This window comes from Numida meleagris, unplaced genomic scaffold (genome assembly GCF_002078875.1).
Source record: "Numida meleagris isolate 19003 breed g44 Domestic line unplaced genomic scaffold, NumMel1.0 unplaced_Scaffold262, whole genome shotgun sequence".
Lineage (NCBI taxonomy): Eukaryota > Metazoa > Chordata > Aves > Galliformes > Numididae > Numida > Numida meleagris.
Genome location: NW_018364430.1, coordinates 182390 through 208311, shown reverse-complemented (window position 1 = coordinate 208311; position 25922 = coordinate 182390). Strand labels below are relative to the sequence as shown.

The 25922-nt window shown below is 40.2% G+C and overlaps 1 protein-coding gene across 1 annotated transcript in view; it reads left to right on the top strand.

The window, feature by feature from the left end:
• Nucleotides 1-25922, top strand: part of LOC110391014 (contactin-associated protein-like 2) — a gene marked incomplete at its 3' end in the record, with an annotated part of 175208 nt that overhangs the window by 23916 nt on the left and 125370 nt on the right. The window contains exon 3 of the mRNA XM_021382672.1: nt 8643-8836. Coding sequence (XP_021238347.1) covers nt 8643-8836 — 194 coding nt within the window. The remainder of the gene's footprint in view (nt 1-8642; nt 8837-25922) is intronic.

Here is a 25922-nt window from a genome sequence, read left to right as displayed (position 1 = left end):
CCAACCCTGTGATCTCCGCTTACTTATGGGTGGCTTCCCAGACCCAGCAGAACTCCTACCTGCAGTTGGGTTTTTCCAAATCTGGCAAACCCTGTGATCTCCGCTGACTTATGGGTTCCTTCTCAGACCCAGCAGGACTCCCACCTGCGATTGGGTTCTTCCAAATCCAACCAACCCTGCAATCTCTGCTGACTTACAGGTGGCTCCTCAATAGACTGGTCCCCAAAACTTAAAAGTAAAGAATACTTTTTTTTTTCAGATGGTCCTTGTCTGTTCTGGCAGTGATCTAACTGAGGTGCGAAGTCCCTCTGGTGAACTCTCCGGGGTTGCCCAGGGAGTCCTGTTCTCAACGGGTCCTGCACACAGAGGTTGTCCGTTTGTGGTCACCAAATGGTTTAAAGAAATCAATTATTAGTAGAAACTTAACAGCAAGGTTTTGTTACTGTTGAACAAGATATTCCTTATTGGCAATGCTGAGATATCATCAAAATAACTCCAAGAATGCTCCACCAATTGATCGTTCATGAACAGGTTATATTTTCACATGTATTACATGTTCATTACATCCTCACCCACTAAAGCTGGAAATGGAAATGGAAAGTTTTTAGAACTATCACTTATGGATTCCTTCTGCAGAACTAATATATTGGTTCTTAAACTAATGTACTAATTCCTATTGTTAAACAAACCAACCTATATCATATAATCATAAAATGGCCTGGGTTGAAAAGGAACTCAAAGATCACCTAGTTTTAACCCCCCTGCTGAGTGCAGGGTCGCCAACCACTAGACCAGGCTGCCCAGAGCCACGTCCAGCCTGACCTTGAATACCTCCAGGGACAGGGCATCCACAACCTCCTTGGGCAACCTGTTTCAGTGCGTCACCACCCTCTGAGTGAAAAACTTCCTCCTAATATCTAACCTAAATCCCCCCTGTCTCAGCTTAAAACCATTCCCCCTTGTCCTATCACTATCTACCCTCACAAACATTCGTTCCCCCTCCTGTTTATACTCTCTCTTCAAGTATTGGAAGGCCACAATGAGGTCTCCCCGGAGTCTTCTTTTCTCCAAGCTTCACAAGCCCAGTTCTCTCAACCTTTTTTCATAGGAGAGGTGCTCCAGCTCTTTAATCTTCTTAGTGGCCCTCCTCTGATGTTGCTCCAAGAGCTTTGCGTCTTTCTTGTACTGGGGGCCCCAGGCCTGGACACAATACTCCAGATGGTGCCTCACAAGAGCTAAGTAGAGGGGACAATCACCTCCCTCTCCCTGCTGGCTACCCCCTTTTTAATGCAGCCCAGAATATAGTTGGCCTTCCGGGCTGAAAGCACATACTGCTGGCTCATGTCCAGCTTCTTGTCCACTAAGACCCCCAAGTCCTTCTCCGCAGGGCTGTTCTAAAGGAGTTCTTTCCTCAGTTGGTATAAATACCAGGGATTGCCCCGGCCCAAGTGCAGCACTTCGCATTTGGCCTTGTTGAACCTCATTATGTTCTGATGGGCCCACTTCTCGGGCCTGTCCAGGTCCCTCTGGATGGCTTCCCTTCCCTCTAATGTTTTAACTGCACTGCTCAGCTTGGTGTCAGGGGGAAGTTCTTTACAGAGAGAGTGGTGAGGTACTGCAACAGGCTGCCCAGAAAGGTTGTGGATGCCCCATCCCTGGAGGTGTTGAAGACCGTGTTGGATGGAGCCCTGGGCAACGTGGTCTGCTGCGAGATCTGGCTGTTTATGGACCTGCCTGTGGCAAGGGGGTTGGAACTTGATGATCCTTGGGGTCCCTTCCAACTCAAGCTATTCTGTGATTCTATGATTCTATGACAGCTGGAGGGAGTACATCGTGAGCAGGGCATTTCAAGAGAGAAATCACTGATACAAGAAATGTTTGCCAGGGATAAAGATTTCAATTAAAAAAAAAATAGTAAATAGAGTAATGAAATAGTCATGTAGGCTTTATTTGTTATTATCAGTGAGCATTTCGAGGTACTGTTGCTTGCATATCACAAGCAGAAACTATATTCACTTCACCAGCTAACTTGGTAAGTCTCTGTAAGAGAGTATATTCAGTTTTTACTCTTTAGCACTTGTCACTTTGAACACTTGAATAATGACTTGCTACATCTACAATATTTTTTTCTTTTTTTTTGTGGAAAAAAAACTAATCAAGATGAGCCATGATATCACAATTTAACTGACAAATTCAGTTTTCCTTTCCTTGAGTTTGTGGGTTGTAATAATGGGAAAAAGACCACTGAGGTGATCATAAAGTGTTTAGGCATCTCATTGCTAATGGAAATGGTACAGATCAGGTGAAAACTTCAATTCCTTTTTCTCTGACTGTCATCTGTACTAATGAGAAATCACAACAGTTGTAAGGAAATACCAGCGATGTAGTAATAATCTTGTATCTGGATTTCAAAGTGCTGCAAATGCTACTCAGTCATAGTTGGTAGTACTTTACTATTACAGCATCTCCTTTTCTGGCTATTAGTAAATGCTGGGTAACAATCTGCTAATCAGGGCTTGATAACTCAGCAGGGGCACTGCAGAGGGAATGTCTACTATTTGTTATCCATTAGCTGAACTGTTGTTAGTTATTGCCAGGAGTATGACCAGACTTGCTAGAAAAACTGTAGTGCTGCAATGTATAAACACGCAGTGAAGGATTTGTGTCCTCTTGATTGAAACTAAGTTATGAGTAAAGGGAGATCTTTATAATCTCTTCCTTGTCTCTCGTGTGCCTCTGTGGTTATTTTGTATGTGAGGGGTTTGTATGCCAGGTGCAGATAACCACTGCTATGCCTCAATTTTCAGTCTGAAAAACAAGAAAACACCTCATGGATAAGAAGCTGCTTGATCCTTTGAATATAGATGATACACACTGCGTATTTAAAACTCATCCAAGTTCTAAGATTCCATTAGGATGAAGCTGTGAATAAGCTTCCTTTTGCACATGTAATTAGAATGCAGAACAGATGGGAAAGGCACAGTTTAATGTGATGTGTTCATTAAAATAACCAAGGCTGCTCAGTGTTTGTTCCTGAACAGCAGATTCAAGATATGAGACTCCTCAGGCTTATGATTTTTACCGTTTTAAGTCTGACAACTGTGAATGACAACTATGAGATCTCTTTCACATAATTTTCACTGTTAGTCATCAACACTGTTCCTTACCAACAGATCCTAGGAAGCAGTGAGCATCAAGAAGCAGACACTACATCAACGGATTTATTTTAATTGCATTTACTACAAGAAAGATCTATTGAGATTTTAAAAATAATATAGCAATTATAATGTTCTTTAAAAAAAAAGATCCATGTGGACTGTATCCAGATAACTACTGTTACCTCTTGGGTAATTCTCACTCTTAATTTTTGAGTTTTTAAATTATAATGAAATGATTTTAAGAAATATAATTAGGAATATTTTTCCCCTTGCCTATTTTTTAGTGGAGGGGAGGACTTTTAATATCAATCTAACAAAGTCTGAAAGTACTTGCTAAAGTGAATTAGGGCAACTTTTTATTCCCCTACACCAACCTGTTTTTAAAGGAGAAGTAAGTAAATAAATAAAAAGTATACCTTACAAGGGAGCGCAAGATGCGCCAAGGGAAAATACTGGTAACATCTACCAGAAGACAGTAGTAGTAGAGGACACTGCATAGACTAGTGAGCTACTTCAAACTTTCAGAAGTGAAGATTAATGCTGATACTGTCCTCTCTGCAAATTTTCAACTGCTCATGGAATGCTAATTTGAGGAATTTATATTGGATCTTTCTAATCTTCTGTTGTCCATGAATTTTGTCAGTTATATTTTATATTTTATAAGTAATTTAGATCCTTACTTGAGAGTGAAGGCTTACTTGAGACCAATTCTTGATGTATTTCTGTAAAGTTTCTATTGAAACTCATGGGGAGTTATGATAAAGTTTGGGTCTAATTTGCCATTTTTTAGTAAATGTGGTCTTATTTGGGGTAAATTCTAATACTGAACTCTGGAGATGAAGAAATATTGTTGTCAATTCTGTACTGTTTCATGTGTCCATCTTCCCCCGCCCTCCCCCCCCGAATAAATGTAGGTAATTTAAAGTAGAGGTTGACTATAATCATCTTGTTATTTTCTCAACAACTGTTGCCTTCTAAATATCAACACTGGCAGTTTCCAAAGCAGGGTGTTCCTTTTTAACCCTGCTATCAGGGCTGTTCATGTCCTTGTCTGTAATTTCATTGCTGTTCTTCCGGAAAAAAACTTTTAAAACATTCAAAAGAAAAATTCTACTTTGAAAAGAGGGATTGGATTACAAATCCAAATTTGGCATATGAATATAAGAAACTTAACGATGCATTTTATTTATGATAAAGAAATAGAAAATACTTATCCATGTTAATGACAGGAACAGATTGTTTTAATTAGCTGTGGTTTCCTATATAAGGATTGCTGTTGTTTTAGAGGGCTTTGCCTAATAGAGGGTAAAATTGATCTTTGCCACCCAGGGAGATTGAAGTGCAAGATTTTTAACCACGCAAGTCTTTTGCATTTGCATTTATCCGTGTTACTAGACCCACTCAATGTTGTACTGCTGTTTTCTATGTGTAAAGTTAAACAATTACCTTGAGGCAAAATCAGACAGCTTTCTAACAACAATAAATATTGTGGATGAAAGGTACTTTGGCACAGATATTATAACCTAGTCAACTAGTTTAAGGCATGTTTAGGCAAGGGCTACTAAAGAAAACAAGTGAAAAGAGACTAAAAGGAAAAGAGGAAGAGAATGAAGAACAGATTTTTCACCACATCCTCAGATCCAGTGTTGTCTTTAGCTGGGATCTTGATCTGTGTGTGGTAGGTTGACCAACAACATCAAAACATGAGTGTTCACCTTCATGACCCTCCTCTGCAGAACCTGGCCTGCCTCTCCCACCTCCTCTCTTAAATTCAAGTTGTTGAATCAAGTTTTTCATTGGTCCCTTACACCAAGTTATACAAGTTCTTTCAATTTTGAATATGGTTTTGTGCATCTTCTGCACCACTTAATATCTTTTTTCAGTAGTAAACTTGTAAAACGTTGGTCAGTCTGCAGTAGGAGCAGATCAAACAACTTTCAGTAACTGTTTTGAAAATAGAACTTTAAAAAAGTCTTTCACAGACTTCTTTATCAACAGACATGCTCTGACTGGCTTTTCTGTTTAAGATTCTTAGGCTTTTCTGTGCATGAATGTTGCCTGAATGCATAAATATCTGTGTACCACTTATGTTGAACATACAGTTCTCTGGTACCTGCTATTAAAGGGTCATGTACAATCATTCTTGCACAAGTTGTCCTTTTTGTGCAGTAGAGTGCTATCCAGTATAAATTATAGTACTCAGTGACTCTCTTAGTTAATGTCACTGAGTCAATTATTTTCACTGCTGAGTGAGTGTGTTTAATCACAACAAATTCTGGAATAGTGTAAAAATAGGAAGCAGATATTGTCTGTATTTGTTACAGCTCTACTACCAATATGTGCTCCTTGCCTGTTTAATGACAGTAAAGTATATTATATGCATGTTTAATATATTTTAAATATTTTGTAGTTGCCATTATTTCTAATTATTCATAATTCACGTTGATTTCATAGTATTTAGTGTATATTGCATTAAAGGCAGTACATGAAGTAAAATGGAATATGATATCATTACAGATGTATTCAATGTCTTTTTTTTCCCACCATAATAAAAAAATACAAACAATGCAATAATTCAGAATATAACCAGTGATAATTAAAAGCAAACAGTTTACATTAGGTTATTTCGCCCATTCCTTAATTTGTTATTCTGTCATTATATAATGGCTATAAAAACAAACGTGTTTCTAAAAAATGCCATATTTTTGTGAAAAACAGGTTTGATTTTCTAATTCAGTACTCCTTTTAAAAGGAAAAAAATTGTTAAATATTTTGTCATTAACTCCTCTATTCTGTGTCCAGTATGAGGTAGTTCCTTTCATTCTAGTGAGGAAGATGTTTTTATTCAACACAATGCTTAGCTGTAAGCATGTGCACATTCCTGGGGATGTGAGATTTTTAAAGTGAATGCTTCCTGAGTGAAGACACAAAAGTACTTCAAGTGCTTTGATTAATTCAGAGCCTTTGCAGGGATCTCATTGTTGGTGGGGGAATTGTATCTAATCCAGGTTTCTTCTAAATTAATCTGTAATCAATAAACAAACAAACAAACAAACAAACAGAGAACCTTTATCAATCCTTGATTCAGTAGAGGTTACCCACATGTCACAAACCAAATGAACAAATTAATCAGCTCCCCAGCATTACACAGCTTCATGAATCAAACGGGAAGTGGAAAATTTTAACTGATTCCCAGATCGTTCCCTCACATGCTAATAAACTGTAGCTGAATATGTTTCTCCTTTATCCTTTTGACTATATATTTATTTACCTATTTGGAAAAGCTGAAAGGCAAACACAAAAATGAGATACAAAATTTGTTCAGGCAACCAACAGAATGATTGCTGCTCTCTGTAATATTGACTAAAATTCTTGTCTCACTAGCAATGGTTAGGAGGTGACCATCTCATATGTCGCGCAGTACTCATGTTTCCATCTGCTTTCACATCATAACTGTAAATATTGTGTCACATATCTTTAAATTTTGATAGACATGATGTGAAGAAAATTTTCTGACTCTCCTAAAATTTAAGAGAAAAAAAGGGGAAATTTAAGCACCCAATTTTTTCTAATGGATACTTTCTGAACCTAACTTTTCAATGGATTTGTAGGTAAATGCTTTCATAAACCTAGTTTTAACTTGTAAGGCATGAATATTTGTTAGTTGCAAAATTTAACTCAGCATTATAAATACGCTAAAATAAAATTATATTACATTATAGTTTTAACAGTCTCATTATAGCTATGATTTTTCCTTTTAAGCTTGTTTAACAAAATCTCCTACTTTAATGTAAACCTGCGTAACAAAATCCATGTGAAACAGTGCATGAAACAAGAGGTATATTTTAGCCTTCTTACTGTTACAGTTTGTCATCCATTTTCAATAGTTACATTGCTGAAGGAAATTTTATTGATGGATATGTAAGCTTTGTATTCCAAAATAACTTTCAAAAGCGTACATTTGTACCTTACTTTTTTTGAGCTACCAAAGGGTTATTTTTCAAATATCATAATTCGTATGCCATCAAACTACAATAAGGCAACTGGGCAGAGATCTTAGAATGAAAAGAGAAAACAGTGTCTACTATTCACACAACTATATAGATCTAATTGTTCCAATTTCCCTGCATAGTAGTCATGAAGAAGCTCTTTTCTATTTTTAGTGAGTTATTGCCGTTCTCTGCAAAGATAGATCTGGACTGAATTTCAGAATTCCTAGAACTACTTTTCCCTGTAAGCACTTCTAGTAAAAGTTTTAAATGTTTTTTCCTCACTCCTAAAGATTTATATACAAATAATAATATTATATAATTAAATAATTATATATATATCATTGTATAAATATATATTTATATAAAATTAATGTTTCTGAGTAATCATTTCTAGTGCACCTGTCTAAGACTGAGGTAATGCTGCTGCCTAATGATGGGAGTATATAACACAGTATAGCAAAGAGTTTATTCTTTGACAATCAGGATAGGTTTGTGATGTCAGCTGAAATCAGTAAGTGAAATTAAGAGCAATAGAACCTGGCCCATGGTTATGACTTCACACTGTGCCATCTATTTAATTCAAACTCAAAATCCAAAAGCAATCCTGTAATCATTGTAAGTCTGTAAGGATTTTTTCCTTTGTCTAAATGGCCACTATGACTACAAAGAACAGGATTCTCCAGGTTTTTTTTTTCCCAGTATTGCTAGCTGTTAGGTGGCTTTATTTTTATTTTTTATTTTTTGAAATGTCATCTATTTCCTAATCTTTACAATTATGGTAAGTATATCATGATAATGTCCATCTTAGAATTTTTATGATTCTCTAATCCAACTACGAATCTCCCCTTAACATTCTGTATTTCAGAAGAGTAAGAAATGGCATGAATGTCTTAATATTACATTATTATATTAGCATCATTGTCCTTCTTTTCTAAGACTAGTAGCTCATTCTCCGTGGCATCTGTCACTGTTCTCTGTGGCAGCTTGTACACCCGGCAGATCAAAACCAGATCCAGACCTTCAGTATCTACTAGATATTTCACTCTGTATGCATAGGGTTGACTTTCCTCCCATTTTATCTGTATAATCTCTTTAATGTGAAATGCTATTGGAAGTGCTTATGAAATCCAAAGGTTGTTATTGATTTGTACCAACTGACTCTGACAAAGAATTTCATGGCAAATTAGTCAGCCTTTGAACAATTATAATGTGGCAAAAACTAGTAAAGTGTAATTAAGACATCATAAAGACATTGAGTCATTAGCAAGCACCCCATTAAATCATTATAACTATATAATAAAATGATTAAGGCAACAGAGTTAATGCATTTGAGTTTATACTAAAGATGCATAAAAAAATCATATTTCTTTTGTTTATGTTATTTTTTTTTTTTACTATTATGCTTCTCACAGCTGGTCTGCCTTCCAGCAATCAACATCTTCACAATGTGTTCCCTTCAAAGTAAGTGTCTCTCTTCTGTTTCAATCCACAGGTGCAGGAGGCTGGTCTCCATCAAACAGTGATCATTATCAGTGGCTGCAGGTGGATTTTGGTAGTAGGAAGCAAATCAGTGCTATTGCAACTCAAGGCAGGTATAGCAGTTCTGACTGGGTTACTCAGTATCGGATGCTCTGTAGCGATACAGGGAGAAACTGGAAGCCTTACCATAAGGATGGAAATATCTGGGTAAGTCACTGATGTATAATGGAAGTGTATGCTGTAATGATGTTGATTGATTGTATTTCTAGGGTTTATACACTTTTACAATTCATTAGTATTGTATTTGCGAGGACAGAACTAAGCTTAGCTGAAAATGTGGTAATTCAAGTTGTAGCTGTTGTCAAGAGTCCTCTCTAGGACTCAGCAATGCCTTCTTTGGGATGATAGCAGTTATTAGAAGATGTGCAACAATGTTTTCTGGTTAATTGCATTCCACAGTGGGTCTCTCATATTTTGTTTTTTTTGTTTGCACCACTGTTTCAATTTACATGGGATATATGTGAGACACAGAAATAGTTCTGAAAATTCTGCTCTATTATTTTGAAAGGTAGCTTGTTCTTTGTGTGCCTGTATGCTAGGGAATAAGTTTTTTTTTTTTTTTAATGTATGTGGTATTTTCCATATTGAAGCCATAGGGATCTAAATGCTGTAATAATTTTAGAGAGAAGCATAGAATTTGGTCCTGTTTTTTTTTAATGTTTTTCACAGATAAGCTGCTAATTTCCTTCTTGCTGTTAGTAGTTCATTTAGATGGTTAGTCTTTTGAAAAAGTATATTTTGAGAACAACAAAATACTATCTTTCTGAAACCAAATTGAATTGATTAAATATGTTTCATCAGAGAAGTACTGGCAAATCAAACAAGCTTTAATTTTTTATGTTTCAGATTTATGTTTTTATCAGATCTGTCTTTTATTATGGTCTATTAAAATGAATGTCAAAGATGCAGTATGAGGTCAGTGGTTTGGTTTGTGTAACAGAAACTTTCTTAATATGTGGAGTATATACAGGCAGGCGTTTTTTATTAGAGTATTGAAATTTATTGAAAAAGCATTCTCCATGTGGCACACTGGATTCTGAGAATGAGAAGCTGGGGATGGGTGGAAGCAGGAGTGAAGAGGAAAATATCGGATACTGCTTTGGATTCTTTAGGAATGTGTTGTATGGATCTTGTTCATCTGGGGAGAAAATAAAGCTTATGCTTAAACTTGATGAATGTAAAAGGTTTCACCTTCAAGGCCTCTTATGTATATAACAATACTTGTAGCCTTTAGTGTTTGTATATTCTTAGAGATAGAAAAATCTTCTTAAAGAACTACTATTGAAATTGGGAATTTCTCTCAAGGGAATGAGAAAGCCAGCTTCATAGCTTTCTATCTGAATGATACATAGAGCAGGACAGCCAGGCTGAGGAATAATCTGTTCTTAATACTGGAAGGGAAAATCTTTCAGCAATATGTGATTTGGTTGGTTTAGTCCCAGCTATGCCTGTTTCCAAAGGAGCCAGTACTTCTGAGGGCTTTATAGAAAGATTTATTCTTACACTGCATCTTAATACAGAAATACTGACAGCTTTTCTGTTAAGAAAATATTTCATTTATCTATTTATTAGCAATTAGAGATGTTTAGTGAATTCAGGGAAAATTATTGGTGTGTTACAGACCATCATTATCACCTACAGCACCATGTGATGAGTTGTACAGAAATCTGCTACCTAAGAATTATAAATTTTGTGTTTGTATTTGGTTGGCCAGCTTGTTGATGCAGTAAAACTGCTGTGAATGTCCTGCCTTTTTAGAATAGGGTAAAAATTGCAAGTAATCCCAGTTCATTGAAGAAAAAAAAACAACAAAACAAAAAAAAAAAAAACCAAAAAAAAAAACCCACATCACTAGAGTACTTAACCTAACTTTCCTAAAGAGATTTTTTTTTTTTTAAATCAAGTGATATTTTCACTTCTGTTTAATCTTGAATGTACTGTACTTACTAACTGTTAGTAAGTTTCAAAGACAGGAGAGGTGCCTGAGCATGAAGAAAGGTTTCTGGGCTATTGTAATAGCATTATGAGGAGACAGACTTCCCCAGTGTGGAAATGGGGTGGTGAAGAATTTCCCATGGTATCTTTTCCTTTTAATTTCTTGTACAAAATGACTCTATAAGGCAGATCCTGTGAGTGTGAGGGCTAAGTCAGACTTCATGAGACAAGCATAGCAAACATAGGCAATTTAGAGTTTAAATTCATATTCTTCCTGGCTGTAGTGACTGCAATAATCCTGAAAATATAGAATATGCTTACAAATCCTATTGCATAGTAATTAGTCTTTCTCTTTGGGTTTGTATATTTTAATTTTTTTAATCTGTGAGAGAAAGATGTAAATCAAAGGCTATATAGTTCCTGCATTCCATCAGTTCCATACTTGAGAATAGTTGTTGCCAGACAAAAGTAAATTTAAAGGAGAAACAAAAGGAGGAAAAAATGAAAACAGAAACACAAAGTTCTTCAGTTCTTAATACTGAAGCAGGTATGATATTGAATAACACAATAAATAGTAAAAATGTAAGAAATAAAAGAAGGATTTTTTATATAAAGCAAGAGGTAGTCATTACTGTGGATTCCAGTGGCATTCCATTGGTATGAGGATATCCTCACATCAGTGGGGAGGATTCTCTCTATGTCTCTCCCTGTCTCTCAAGACCTTTGTTCAAAGAGTCATATATGCTCGTTTCTTCTGTTACCTTGGCAGTCTTGGATCCCTAGATAACAGCATATGTTGCTATGTGCAGCATGTGTATCCCCTCTCAGGTAGTTGGTCTCCTCTGAGGCCCGCCCCTAGAAGGTTGCTTGGCCATGCCTTGGACCGTTTTTTCTTTCTGGTCTTATCTTCGTTGCCCCTGGCAATCAGGCATAGGCGGGACTGGCAAGACTGGAAATGACTGTGGGCTTTCATGTAAGCCTTGAGACTAAGAGTGCCAAATGGCTCACGCAATCTTTGAGATAAGGAGTCCCAAGTAGTCTCTCACAGCAAGCTTTCAGACAAAGAGTCCTTAACAATATCTCACAGGTGTCCTTGAATACAAATGATTAGCGTATAATAACTAAAAGTGAAGGAATAAATTCTAGTATGTACTCCTTCAGCTAGGATAGACAAGAATTATTTGCTTTGCAAAAACTGTCGCTATTTTTTTTTCCTTGAAATCCATATTTTTTCATGACTTTAAACAATATTTTTGAAATATGTTAGATACTTGCTTTGACACTTCTTCTGTCCTTTTGGGTACACAATAAGATCTTGAGTGGAAGCTTACAACACAGAAGCATTTGCTAGATTAGTGGCTTCTTTTTAAGTACTTAAATTGGCTTAATATAATTTAATTCAATAGAAGTTACATTTCATTATGACATGCAGTTATAAGAACATTTTAGGAATATGAAATGTGATTAGAATAGCATGTGGATTGCTATTTGTTGCTGGGTTGCTACTAGAATATCACATACTGTGCAGCCTTAGGCAGAGGAGCTTTGATACATTAATGGAAATGTTTTGACTAGTGTTTATTGCAAGGCCCTGAGGTTGCTTGGGAGTGATGTGAATTTATTGCTGCTCTCTATTTAAGGATGCCCTGATGTATTGTGTCTGGCAGGATTTTTGTGTCTGGTATCTCACCATCTCCATAGCAAAACCTGCAAAGTGACCAGCATTGCTTTTACTGGCTCTTAATTCTCTGGATGTTTTATTACTAGAAAATCTTTTTGCAAATTCAAACGTCTCTTCCATGTGGAAAAATCTTTTTTTTTCCTCATGAAATAACCTGTGCATGTTTCATTATTAGGCTATGGTCTCTGAATCCTTGTCTACCACACCTTGATTTTAAAAGTATTGCTCTATTCACTTGCAACTGCCAGTATCTCTTCTTACAGCTGTATTGAGTGAATGAGTTGTAATTCTTACTGAAGTCAATAAGGCTTAACATTTGGTGCACGCTGCTAACCTATACATTGAGTACCAGTAACTGAAAGTATATGGATACAGGAAAATGTTTATTTTGATATAGTGGTGATTAAATCTCTTTGAACTAATGTAACAGTCACTGCTATTCTATCAAAAAAAAAAAGCATTAATGAGAAACCTTCAGAAAGTCAGACTGTTACTGACAAGAAACTTTTCAAAACCCTAAGGAAAAAGACTTGACGGATAAACATCAGTGCTATTCTAAAGAAGCTCATTTGCTAGATTTTCTCTATGTGGAATCTGTTAAGGGAAATACTAGAACTTTTTTTGAATGTATTTGAACACACTTGGTGTTATCTATTTATGGGGCTATATAGAATCATAGAATTCTTAGAGTTGGGAAGGGACATTTAAAGGTCATTTAGTCCAACTCCCCTGCAATGAACAGGGACATCCACAGCTGGATCAGATTGCCTGGAGCCTGATCCAGCCCTGCCTTGGAAGTCTCCAGGGATGGGCCACCCACCACATCTCTGAGCAATTTGTTCCTGTGCCTAGTCACCCTCACCATAAAATACTTTTTCCTTATATCCAACATAAATCTACCCTCTTAAAGCTTGAAGCCATTTTTCCTTGTTCTATCATCACAAACCCTACTCATGAGTCTGTCCCATTCTTTCCTGTAGCTTCCCTTTAGATTCTGAAAGGCCCCTCTCAGGTAACCTTCAAGCCTTCTCCCCTCCAGGCTGAACAGTCCTGGCTCTTCCAGCCCGTCCTCATAGGGGAGGTGTTCCATCTCTTGAATCATTTTTGTTACCCTCCTCTGGATGTGCTCCAACAGGTATATGTCTCTCCTGCACTGAAGACTCCACATCTGGACTCGATACTCCAGGTGAGGCCTCACCAGCACAGAGTAGAGGGGCAGGATCACCTCCCTTGATTTGCTGGCCATGCTTCTTTTGATGCAGCCCAGGATATGGTTGGCTTTCTGGGCTGCAAGGGCACTTTGCTGGCTCATGTCCAGCTTTCCATCCACCAGTTCCCCTGGTCCTTTTTGGCAGGGCTTTGTTTGACCCTTTCAATCCCTCAGTTTGTATTGGTAGTGAGGGTTGCCTCAACCCAGGCGCAAGATCTTGCATTTGGATTTGTTGAACCTCATGAAGTTCTGCTGGGCTCACTATACAAGCCTGGATGGTACTCCATCCCTCTGGTGTGTCAACCACGCTCCATATCTTGGTATTGTCCGCAAACTTGCTGAGGGTTCACAGCTCCACTGTCAATGTCAGTGATGAAGATATTAAAGAGTATCAGTCCCAGCAATGACCCTTGGGGACACTACTCATCACTGATCTCTGTCCACGCATTGAAATGTTCACCACCACTCTCTGGATTCAATCCTTCAGACTCTTCTTCATCCACTGAGCAGTCCACCCATCAAATCCATGTCTTTCCATTTTGGAGAGAAGGATGTTGTGGGGTACCATGTCAAAGGCCTTACTCAAGTCCACATAGATGACATCAGTGGATCTTCCCTTGTCCATTGATGCAGTGACACCATCATAAAAGGCCTCAAGGTTGGTCAAGCAGGATTTGCCCTTGGTGAAGCCATGCTGGTTCTCCCATATTACCTCCTTGTCTTCTGTGTGCTTTAGCATAGCTTCCAGGAGGATCTGCTTCATAATCTTCCAGAGCACAGAGGCGAGACTGACAGGTCAGCAGTTCCCAGGGTCATCCTTTTTACTCTTCTTAAAAATGGGTGTGATGTTGCCTTTTTTCCAGTCACCAGGGATTTCACCTGATTGACAATGAGTTATGTCAAGTAGCTATTCCCTTTATTACAGCGCTGTGTGCATGGGGGATCACTCCACTGAACATGCACACCGAAGGAAGCAATAGTTGCATATTTAAAGGCATAGATTGTGCATAGTCATTACATTCTGGAAGAGTCCTAAAACTATTAGCATATTATTCCACCCCCTCTTCAGGCATGTATAGTATGTCCTTGTGGTCCTTTCGGTGGTCTTTGGAGCCCCTCCTGGTGGTTGGAGATGAAGGTCTCAATGTCTTCCTCATGCTCTACTCTTGACCTTGTTACATTTGATGGTTCAGAACCGGTTTTGTCCAGTAGCAAGCTGTTCAGTTCCTCATCTTTGTTCGTGTAACAGAATGTGTTGCTTAGCCACAAAGTCTGTTCTTAAAATGTATTTACCAGCCACTTTTCAAGGCATAGAAGAAAAGATGATCTGTGCATTCAGTCCCTTCAGCCATTGTCCAAAGGCCCCAAAGTTCCTTTTGATAGCCCTTGACCCACATGTATCTGCTTTCTCTCCATATATGGAAAAGCAGTAAGGGGTTGTGATCTGTTGGCCATATCAGGCTAGATAGTTTCCCGGTGATATCCCTCACCTGAGCCCCAGGAAGACATCAGACTTCTCTAAGAAGAGGGTCTGATCATCATATTGGACATTCAGTTCCCTGTAGGGAGGGATCACCTATAACCAATACCCATCTCTTCTTCAGTGATGTAGTCTTAATGCTGGAGGAAGTCTTTTCCTGTTTTGGTTTTGTTAGTTTGTCTAGTCTGAGCCAGATGTTATCACCCAGAGATGGGCCTTCCTTCTACCTCCAGGACCTCGTACCTCTTGTACAGAGGAACCTGTGGGGGTGGAGCAGGCAAAGGAGGATTTTTGTTTGCAGCTTCAGGCACAGACTTGCTTCCATCCACTCCTTTTCTTTGTGTTGTTTCTTCAAGTCTGACGAGTTTTTCCCTCAACCTGATGGTATACTGCTGTCTTGGGTTTTGTGTTTTGTTTTGTTTTTTTCTCTTGAAACAACCTGTCTGTGCATGGGTGAACTGTAGTTTCCCCCTTCCCTCTTTTTGTCCCCCATTACACTTCTTAATCTATATATTCCATCTTGTAGCCTTGTAGTCAGAGGTCTGGACAGCTGCATGATTGCCTTCAATTTTTGTTATGGTTGCAATATACTTGCTGACAGGGCAGATGCCCTACCTCTCCTTCGGATGGATACCATGACTAAGTCCCTGTCCTTGGAGGATGATAATCCTGCAGTTACAGTGTGGCCACCCTGTGCTTTGCAGGTAATGATCACCGAATGAACTTCTCTTTCCAACATGAGGGGTACTCACCTACCCTGCTTGCCTGCCCTGTGTGAATTGCCTGCACAAACTGATGCTCCAAGCATTGTTTGCCTGTCCTGTTCACTGTGCACTCTAGTGGCTGTTTTTTATACAGCTGGGGGGTTTGGCTGCTCTCACTCCCCTGTCTCTACCCACACCGTGTCAGTGCTGCTGCACCTCAGGATCTGTGCCCTAATGGTAAGGATCCGGTGGAAGACCAACAAGGCTGACATCTTGGTGGGCATCTGTTATATACTGCCTAACTAGGATGAGGAGATGGACAAGGCATTCTATGAGCTACTGGCAGGAATTCCACAATCACCAGCTCATGGGGGTCTTCAACTTCCCTGGTACATGCTAGAAATGCAGTACAACGCAGGGGAAGCAGTCTAGGGTGTTCCTGGAGTGTGGGGAAGATAACCTCCTGACACAGCTGGTAAGAGCCTACCAGGGGAGGTGCCTCACTAGACCTGCTGTTCACAAAGAAGAACAGGAAGGAGATGTGATCAGGATCTGTGTTGGGCAGAGTGACCGCAAAATAGTAGAGTTCTCTATTCTTGGTGAAGACAAGAGTAAGGTCAGCAAAACTGTTACTTTGGTCTTCTGGAGGGTGGACTTCGAACTGTTCAGGATGTTGGCAGGGAAGGTCCTTTGCAATTCAGTCCAGAAAGGCAAAGGAGTCTTGGAAAGCTGGATGCTTCTCATGAAGGAAGCCTTCCAGGCATAGGAACAGACTGTCCTTCAGTCTTGTAAGATGAGCTGGTGGGGAAGAAGACCAGCGTGGATGAACAGGGAGGTTTTCCTGAGGTCCTAGGAGAAAGAAAAAGAGAGTCTACCTTGTGTGGAAGAAGCAACAAGCAACTCTGGAAGAGCACAAGGAAGTTGATAGGATATGCAGGGAGAAAATCAGAAATGTGAAAGCCCAGCCACCTGGCCACTGTTGCAAAAGACAACAAAAAATATTTTTACAAATATATTAACAGTAAGAGGAGGGCCAAGGAGAATCTCCGTCTCTTACTGGAAGAAACAGGGAACGTGATCACTGAGGATAAAGAAAAGGTTGAGATTCTCAATGCTTTCTCGACTTCTGTCTTTAATAGTCAGACCAGTTATCCTCAGAGTACTAGCCTCCTGACCTAGAAGCCTTGGGTAAGGAGAAAAATAAACCTCCCACAATTCAGGTGGAAAGAGACCTTCTACTCTACCTGGGGATGGTCACTAGTCCATGAGGCCAGATGGGATACATCTGAGGGTGCCAAGGAAGATGGCAGTGGTGATTGTCAAGCCGCTTTCCACCATCTATTGGTAGTTCTGGTGCAACAGAGAGGTCCCAGAGGACTAAAGGCTTGCTGAAGTGACTCCCATCTACAAGAAGGGAGGATCTGGGAAACTACAAGCCTGTCAGCCTGACCTTGGTGCCAGGGAGGGTACACATCTTGAAGGAGATCACATGGCATGTGTGGGACAACCAGGGGATCAGCCAGCATGGGTTCACAAAAGGCAGGTCCTGCTTGACCAACCTAATTTCCTTCTATGACTGGGTGACCTGCCTGGTGGATGAGGGAAGGGCTGTTGATGTAGTCTACTTAGACTTTAGCAAAGCCTTTGATGCTGTCTCCCATAGTATTCTCCTGGAGAAGCTGGTAGCCCATAGTTTGGACAGGTACGCTCTTTGCTGGGTTAAGAACTGGCTGGAAAGCCAGGCCCAAAGAATGGAGTTGAATGGAATAAAATCCAGCTGGCAACTGGTTACAAGTAGTGTTCCCCAGGGGTATTGGGACTTTCTCTGTTTAAGATCTTTATTGATTATAATCTGGATGCAGGAATTGAGTGAACCCTCAGTAAGTTTGCAGGTGACCCAAAGCTGGAGGGAACTGTTGATCCGTTTGAGGATCGGAAGGCCCTACAGAGGGTTCTGGATAGGCTGGACTGATGGGCTGAGGCCAATGGGATGAAGTTCAACAAGACCAAGTGCTGGGTCCTGTACTTTAGTTACAACAACCTCATGCAATGGTACAAGCTTGGGGCAGAGTAGCTAGAAGAAGGCAAGGATGGTTGATGTTCAACTGAGCATGAGTCAGCAACGTGCCTAGGTGTCCAAGGAGGCTTGCATCGTCTTGGCTTGTTTCAGAAATTTTGTTGCCAGCAGGAGTTGGGAGATGATTATGTTCCTTGTGTTCAGCCGTGGTGAGGCCACACCTCAGCTACTGTGTTCAGTTGCAGGCCCCTCACTGCAAGAAAGACATTAAGGCCCTGGAGTATGTTCAGAGAAGGGCAACAAAGCTGGTGAGGGGTCTGGAGCACAAGCCTTATAAGGCCTGGCTGAGGGAACTGGGATTGTTTAGACTGGAGAAGAGTAGACTTGGGGGGCCTACAACTACCTGAAAGGAGGTTGTGACAAGGTGGGTGCCAGCCTTTTCTCCTGGGTAACTAGCAATACAATGAGAGGAAATAGGCTCAAGTTGCATCAGGGAGGCTCAGTTTGGATATTTGGAGGAATTTATTCTCTGAAAGAGTGTTTGGGCACTTGAATAGGCTCCCCAGGGAGGTGGAAGTCCCTGTCCCCGGACATGTTCAAGGAACATGTAAAACTGGTACTTAGGGACATGGTTTGGCGGGCTCTATTGGTGGTAGGTGGGCAGTTGGACTAGATGACCTTAGATGTCTTTTCCAACCTTAATGGTTCTATGATCAGAGATGAAATGACATTCAGTGAAGTGCCTAATATGAATAGGAAACCTTAAGAAAAATTACGTATCACAAGAACATAAATAGAAGAAGGATTCCAGAAAAAGAGAAATTATGCTTAAGATTGCTCATATAGGAACATTCCATAAATCATGATTTTAATTTGGAGTAAACTGTAGCTTGCAATTACAGAATGGGTCTACAAGTAGCAATTTTATTATTCTTTCTTGAGGATTAGATAAAATCACTAGCTACTGTGTATCATTTAGACATTCAAGATTGGTAATGCTGACTTAAAAGGGCAAGATTTTTATTTATTTAAATGATGGATTTGTCACAGCTGGTCACCTGAGCAATCCATATATGTTTCACATCCCGAACTAATGGGACAGATTACGCTTGGAAGTACTATTACTAATGCTTACTGAAGGAATTTGATTTTTGAGAGATATTTTGAACCTGAAACTGAGAAATCATGAAGTATAGGACAGGTTGTTGAAGAGAAAATCTGTTATTAATCTTCTAAAAAGGAATATTTTTCTTTCAGTAAAGACTTTTCTATGACTAATGAAACCTCATGGGATGTATTGCTTTAGCAGGTTTTATGCTTTCTGTAGTCACATCTGCCTGTTCATGTCGGACAAAGCTTGCAATGAACATAAAAAAATATATTAAAAAAAAAGTTACATAAAACCAAAGATTTGAAAGATCGTGCCAGAATCTATACAATGCTTTTCATCAAAAAAAAATAGAGCAAAAGTAAAACATGCAGCAAGAGAGAATCTCTTTGTGTGCTAGGTGATAGGCTTAAAGCAGTAATGCATTCTAGACAGGACAGCTCATCAACTGCTGTATGACCTCAAGTAAATGGACTCCATCAGAAGAGAATTCGCATGATAACTCTATTTGAGAGAACTTGAGGAGTCCTTAGGTTCCACCAGGAGTCACTGAGTGGTGAAAGTAGCTCAAGTATCATTTATGTTCCTTCAGAGCTATCAAGCTTTTCCTTGGAGGAGCTCATTCTTAATATTCAGGAAAAGTAGAAATTACCTTTAAAAACCCGTATGTGTACCTGGCAGAAAACAAAAGAGGAAAGCAAGGATTTGCAATAATACATAAAGAGACTGCAGAAGGTATTTAAGTGTTGATCTGTGTGGATGGACTTGCTTGTTTCCAAATCAAGCACAAAATAACAGCGTCTTTCAAAGCAGATAAGCAAAAGCAGTCAATTTTATAAGGTATAAATACTGCCTTGACTTTATTTTATGAGTCTGTAATGTTTCCACATATTCAGAGGACAATGAGCAGATTTAAATCAGGTGTTAGTAGTTCCTGGACTTACTGCTACAGTTTATTGCTTTAGCTGATCCAAACTCCTTGATTCTGCAAGAAATTTCTCACCCAATCCCTACCTGTTTATGGGTTAAATGACATTGGGATATGTAAATGCCAAGCTGCGTTTACTTGTTTTTAAGTTTCAAACATCTGTCAGTTTGTCATGTAATAAACTAGTTGGGTTTTGGTGGTTGTGGTTTTCATGGTGGGTTTTTTCTTGGGTGAGAGTGAAGGGATGTGGAGGCAGGGCAGCAAGATAGGAATTGTTTGTTCCTACAGGCATGCCTTAGCAAAGTTACAGTTATACAGACCAGGCCAGTTCATGTTAATTTGCATCTTAGAAATAAAACACTGCTCTTTCACAATCATCTGCATTGGTTCATTTGCTTAAACTACAAATATTTGATGTGGAGTTTAGTGATTTGGGAACTGTCTATTTATTTAGTAGTCCAAATATGTTTTGATGGTCTACCTAATGTTTATTATGAATCAAGTAGTTTTCTCAGACCTCTGTTTGATTCTATCTTAGAGTTCATGTAATGATAGTTCTGTAAAATTGCCAGACAATTTTTACTTTCTTTTAGTTTGTCAAAAAAGATTTCATAATTGCAATCACTTGTTCAAGTAGCACTAATCATCCATTTACATTTTTTCCATATTGATAAAGTAGACTTTTGCCTGTGTATGAGATTTTTTTTACTTAAATGTTATTCTGTTTCATATTAGCCATCCTTTTTTTAGTCATTCTTTTTCCTGAGACTGCACTGTCATCTAAGTAAATTGATATTATGTGACTTGTAGATGCTGAAATTTAATTTCTTCTTTTTGTCATAATCATGCAGTAAAAAGGGACAAAAGGAGGTGGGTCACAAATCATGATGGGATTATATAATAATAATGTCTAAGTTATGTAAACAGAAATCATACAATTGAAACAGCAGTCCCTCTGAGTTGGAAGAATAATGCTTATGTCACCTGAGCTAAACAGGTTTCTGTAATGCTGCCTCCTACTAATTGCAATGCATAGTGTAGTAAAATGTTTTACTTTCCAAAGTAATTTTGCCACCATTCACTAGATTTTGCATGCCAATTAATTGCATAGCTAGTGAGATCTCAGATCTTTTCCCAGGACTCCCTACCTTACTGTTCTTTCAGCTAAATGCTTGAATCGGGATCGTAAAAAGAGATAGCAACATTATCCAGCATGAAGTAGGGATCTTCCAGAGATGGGTTATCCAGTACTTATTCCTTTCCAGAATCCAAATGACTGGGAGGCTTGGGAAAATAGTAGAAGAAACCAAGCTATCTGGGATAATACTGTATTTGTGCAAGCTAGTCCTCAGGATTCTCTAAATATTATACAGAGAGGTACACACAGGTAGCAGAACCCAAATCCTTTGCAATAGTGGAGTCTTCACTAACAAAGTTTTTTTTTTTTTTTTTTTAATGCTTGGCATAATCTTTCCAAGACTTATTCTTATCTTCCAGTACTAATGGAATATGGTGTGTGTGTGTGTATATATAGAGAGAGAGTACAACAGCACACACAGCAGCAGGAACTATGTTGCATCTGTACAGCCCCCAGTGGAGAACCTCCAAACATTAGTAAGCAAAGACACAAAAAATAATAAGTCTAGTGGTATAGGTACTGTTTTTTTTATCTTAGCTAAAGCTAATCACAGAATCATAGAATTGCTCAGGTTGAAAAAGACCTTCAAGATCATCAAGTCCAACTGCAACCTAACCATACTACTCTAACAACCCACCACTAAATCATATCCCTGAGCACCACATCCAGATGGTTTTTAAACAAATTTAGGGATGGTGACTCAACCACCTCCCTGGGGAGCCTGTTCCAGTGCTTCACAAGCCCTTCTGTAAAGAAGTTTTTCCTGATATCCAACCTAAACCTCCCTTGGCGCAACTTTAAGCCATTTCCCCTTGTCCTGGCACCTGTCACCAGTGAGAAGAGACCAACCCTGCTCTCGCTGCAATCACCTTTCAGGTATTTGAAGAGAGTAATAAGGTCTCCCCTCAGCCTCCTCTTCCCCACACTTAACAGCCCCAGTTGTGTTAGTCGTTCCTCATAGTGCATATTCTCCAAGCCCTTCACAAGTCTTGTTGCCCTTCTTTGGACCTGCTCCAGCACCTCAATGTCATTTCTGTACTGAGGCACCCAAAACGGAACACATCCAGCCAGTGTTTCACCCAGCAGAGTGTATGCCCATCCAAACCATGGGCAGCCAGCTTCTCCACCGAGATGCTGTGGGGGACAGTGTCACAGGCCTTACTGAAGTCCAGGTAGACCACATCAACAGCCTTACCTTCATCCACTAAGCGGGTCACCTTGTCATAGAATGAAATCAGGTTTGTCGAACAGGATCTACCATTCATGAACCCATGCTGACTGGGCCTGATCCCCTGGTTGACCTTTAACTGATCCATGATATCTCCTGAGATTATCCATTCCATCATCTTCCCTGGCACCCAGGTGAGACTGATAGGTCTATAGCTACCAGGATCATCTTTCTGGCCCTTTTTGAAGATGGGAATCACATTTGCTAGTCTCCAGTCAACTGGGACATTCCCTGTTAGCCAGGACTGTTTAAAGATAATGGAGAGCAGCCTGGAAACCACATCCGCTAGCTCCCTCAGCACTCTAGGGTGCAATCCATATGGCCCCATTGACTTGTGAGCGTCCAGCTTTTGGAGCAGGTCCAAAACCATCTCATCATGGTTTCTGCATGGTCTATTCTGATCCCTATCCCCATCTACCAGCTCAAGGGGTTGTGTGCCCAGGGCACAACTAGTCTTACTATTAAAGACTGAGGCAAAGAAGGCATTAAGTACCTCAGCCTTATCCTGATCCTTGGTCACTGTGTTGTCCTCAGTGTCCAACAAGGGATGGAGATTCTCCCTAGCCCTCCTTTTACTGTTAAGGTATTTATAGAAGTATTTATTGTTGTCTTTCACCTTAATGGCCAAGTTCAGTTCTAGTTGGGCTTTGGTTTTTCTAATTTTCTCCATGCACAGCTTCACTATGTACTTGTAATCCTCATAAGTTGCTTGCCCCTCTTCCAAAGACCATAAACTTTCCTTTTGTTCCTGAGTTCCAGCTTAAGGTCTCTGTTCAGCCAGACTGGTCTTCAACCCCAACAGCTCGTCTTCCATGACTTGGGGATGGTCAGCTCCTGCACCTTTAAAATAACTTCCTTAAAGTATTCCCAGTCTTCCCGGGCTCCCATGCCCTCCAGAACTGCCTCCCAAGGGACTCTCTTAACCATGGTCCAAAAGAGGCCAAAGTCTGTCCTCCAAAAGTCCAAGGCTGCAGTTTTGCTGACTCTCCTCTGTGCTTCAACAAGGATTGAGAAATCCCTCATTTCGTGATCACTTTGCCCCAGATGGCCTCCAACCTTTACATCCCCCATAAGGCCTTCTCTGCTAACAAACAGCAGGTCCAGGATTTTGCTTCCCCTTGTTGGCTCCTTCACCAGCTGTGTCAAGAAGTTGTCTCCCATGCATACTAGGAACCTCTGGGACTGTTCCCTTTCTGCTGTATTACAATTCCAGCAGATGTCTGGGAAGTTGAAGTCCACCATGAGAACAAGGGGTAGAGACCTCGAGAGCTCACCCAACTGTCCATAAAGTATCTTATCCACCACTTTGTCCTGGTTGGGTGGCCTGTAGCGGACTCCCACGATTATGTCAGCCTTATTGGCCTTCACTTTTATCCTAACCCATAAGCTCTCAACCCTATCATCACCATCACTAATTTCCATGCATTCATATTCTTTCTTAACATAAGTAGAAGTCTGTTTTAAAGACAGCTTTAAATAGAAAGGGAGCTTTCTTAAAATTAGCTGGTGAGGGTTTTGACTGTTTATGATTACCTGGTTACTTCTCTAATTAATTTCATTTGCAGTTTTCTCTTTTTATTTAACACTTTCCTGTGTCACACAAGCATATCAGAGCTGTTTGAGTGATGCAAAATATTTATTTCTCCCTCAGCTTGACATCTGACTATTAGAGCTAAGCACTGATAAGATTTCTTTCTCAATCTTCTCTTCTCTATGCTAAACAGACCAAGGTCTCTCAGCCTTTCATCGTAAGGGGGATGCTCCGGTTCCCTAATCATACTCATAGCCCTCTGCTGAACTCACTCAAGTAGTTCCCTATCTTGCTTGAATTAGAAAGTCCTGAACTGGAAACATTACTCCAGATGTGGCCTAAGCAGAACAGTGTAGAGAGGGAGGATAACCTCCATTGACATGCTGGCCATGCTCTTTTTAATGCACCTCAGGATACCATTAGTCGTCTTGGCCACAAGAGCACGCTTCTGGCTCCCATAATATGACGAGTTGTGAACAAACATAGAAGCTACAGTCATATGGCTTCCTGCTGTATAAATATAAAGCAAAAAGACTTTCCTGTACATCTGAAGAATTGTCCATTTAATTCAAATGAGCATGCAAGTAACAAGAATATTCAAAAGCTATGCTCTTCTGTCTGTTGGTCTGTTTTATGTAGACAGCTCTTATATACTTTCACTGAAAGCGACTGTAATGTACATTTACAGCTCTCTGTATCAGTTTCTTCTAAATATGTCTTTACTTTCTGTTTTCACTGCAACATCTGATCGGTAACATTAATACCAGTTTTTCTGTGATTTCTGCAAAAAATACTGTTTAGTAATATGGGTTAATAGATTTGTAGTTACTGACTGCTTTTTGACATAGCTGGAAATTCACATTCTTTCTCTATGGATGTGAAATTTCTCCTTGAGAAGAGAGGCTATATCAAACACTGGCACAATTCTTTGTGAAGGTTTGGAAGTTTAAACTTGAGCAGATGCATATAGAATCAGCAAGGTTGGAAAAGTCCTACAAGATCATCCACTCCAACCATCCACCTACCACCAATATAACCCCACTAAACCATGTCTCTCAACACAACGTCTAAACATTCCTTGAACACTTCCAGGGACGGTGACTCAACCACCTCCCTGGGCAGCCCATTCCAGTGCCTGCACTCTTTCAGAAAAGTAATATTTCCTAACATCCAGCCTGAAGAATCTCCCTTGGCGCAACTTAAGGCCATTCCTGCTCATCCTGTCACTAGTTACAAGAGAGAAGAGGCTGACCCACAGCTCACTATAACCTCCCTTCAAGTAGTTATAGGGAGCAGTAAGGTCTCCCCTGAGCCTCCTCTTCTTCAGACTGAACAACCCCATCTCCCTCAGCCACTCCTTGTAAGGCCTGTACTCCAGATCCCTCACCAGCTTTGTTGCCCTCCTCTGAACATGCTCCAGGGCCTTAATGTCTTTCTTGCAGTGAGGGGCCCAAAACTGGACGTAGTACTCGAGGTGCGACCTCACCAGTGCTGAGTACAGTGGGACAATTACTACCTAACTCTTACTGGCAATACTATTTCTGATAGATGCCAGAATGCCATTGGCCTTCTTGGCCACCTGGGCACACTGCTGGCTCATGTTCAGCCGAACATCGACCAATACCCCCAGGTCTTTTGCCTCTACACAGTCTTCCAGCCACTCTGCCCCAAGCCTGTAGTGTTGCTTAGGGTTGTTGTGGCCAAAGAGCAGGACCCGGCACTTGGTCTTGTTGAACCTTATCCCACTGGCTTCAGCCCAGAGATCCAGCCTGTCCAGATCTCTCTGTAGAGCCTTGCTACCCCCAGGCAGATCAACACTTCCTGCCAGCTTGGTGTCATCTGCAAACGTACTGAGGGTGCTCTCAATGCCCTCATCCAGGTCATCAATAAAGATATTGAAGAGACAGGCCCCAGCACCGCCCCCTGGGAGCACCACTCGTGACCGGTTGCCAGCTGGATTTAACTCCATTCACCACCGCTCTCTGGGCCTGGCCCTGCAGCCAGTTCTTAACTCAGCAAAGAGTATACCTGTCCAAGCCGTGGGCTGCTAGCTTCTCCAGAAGAATACTGTGGGAGACAGTGTTGAAGGCTTTGCTGAAGTGCAGTGTAAAGCAAACAAAGGCGATGACTGAGCCTTTATTTAAGATCCAGGTGCCAAAGAATGAGATAGTAAGGTAAAAAGGAATTAACTCACCCCTCCTGTCAATTGTCTGGAGGAAAGGGTGAGCTGAGGTGTGGAGCCTTCTCTCGTTTGAATCCTCCTGCGGCGGTGA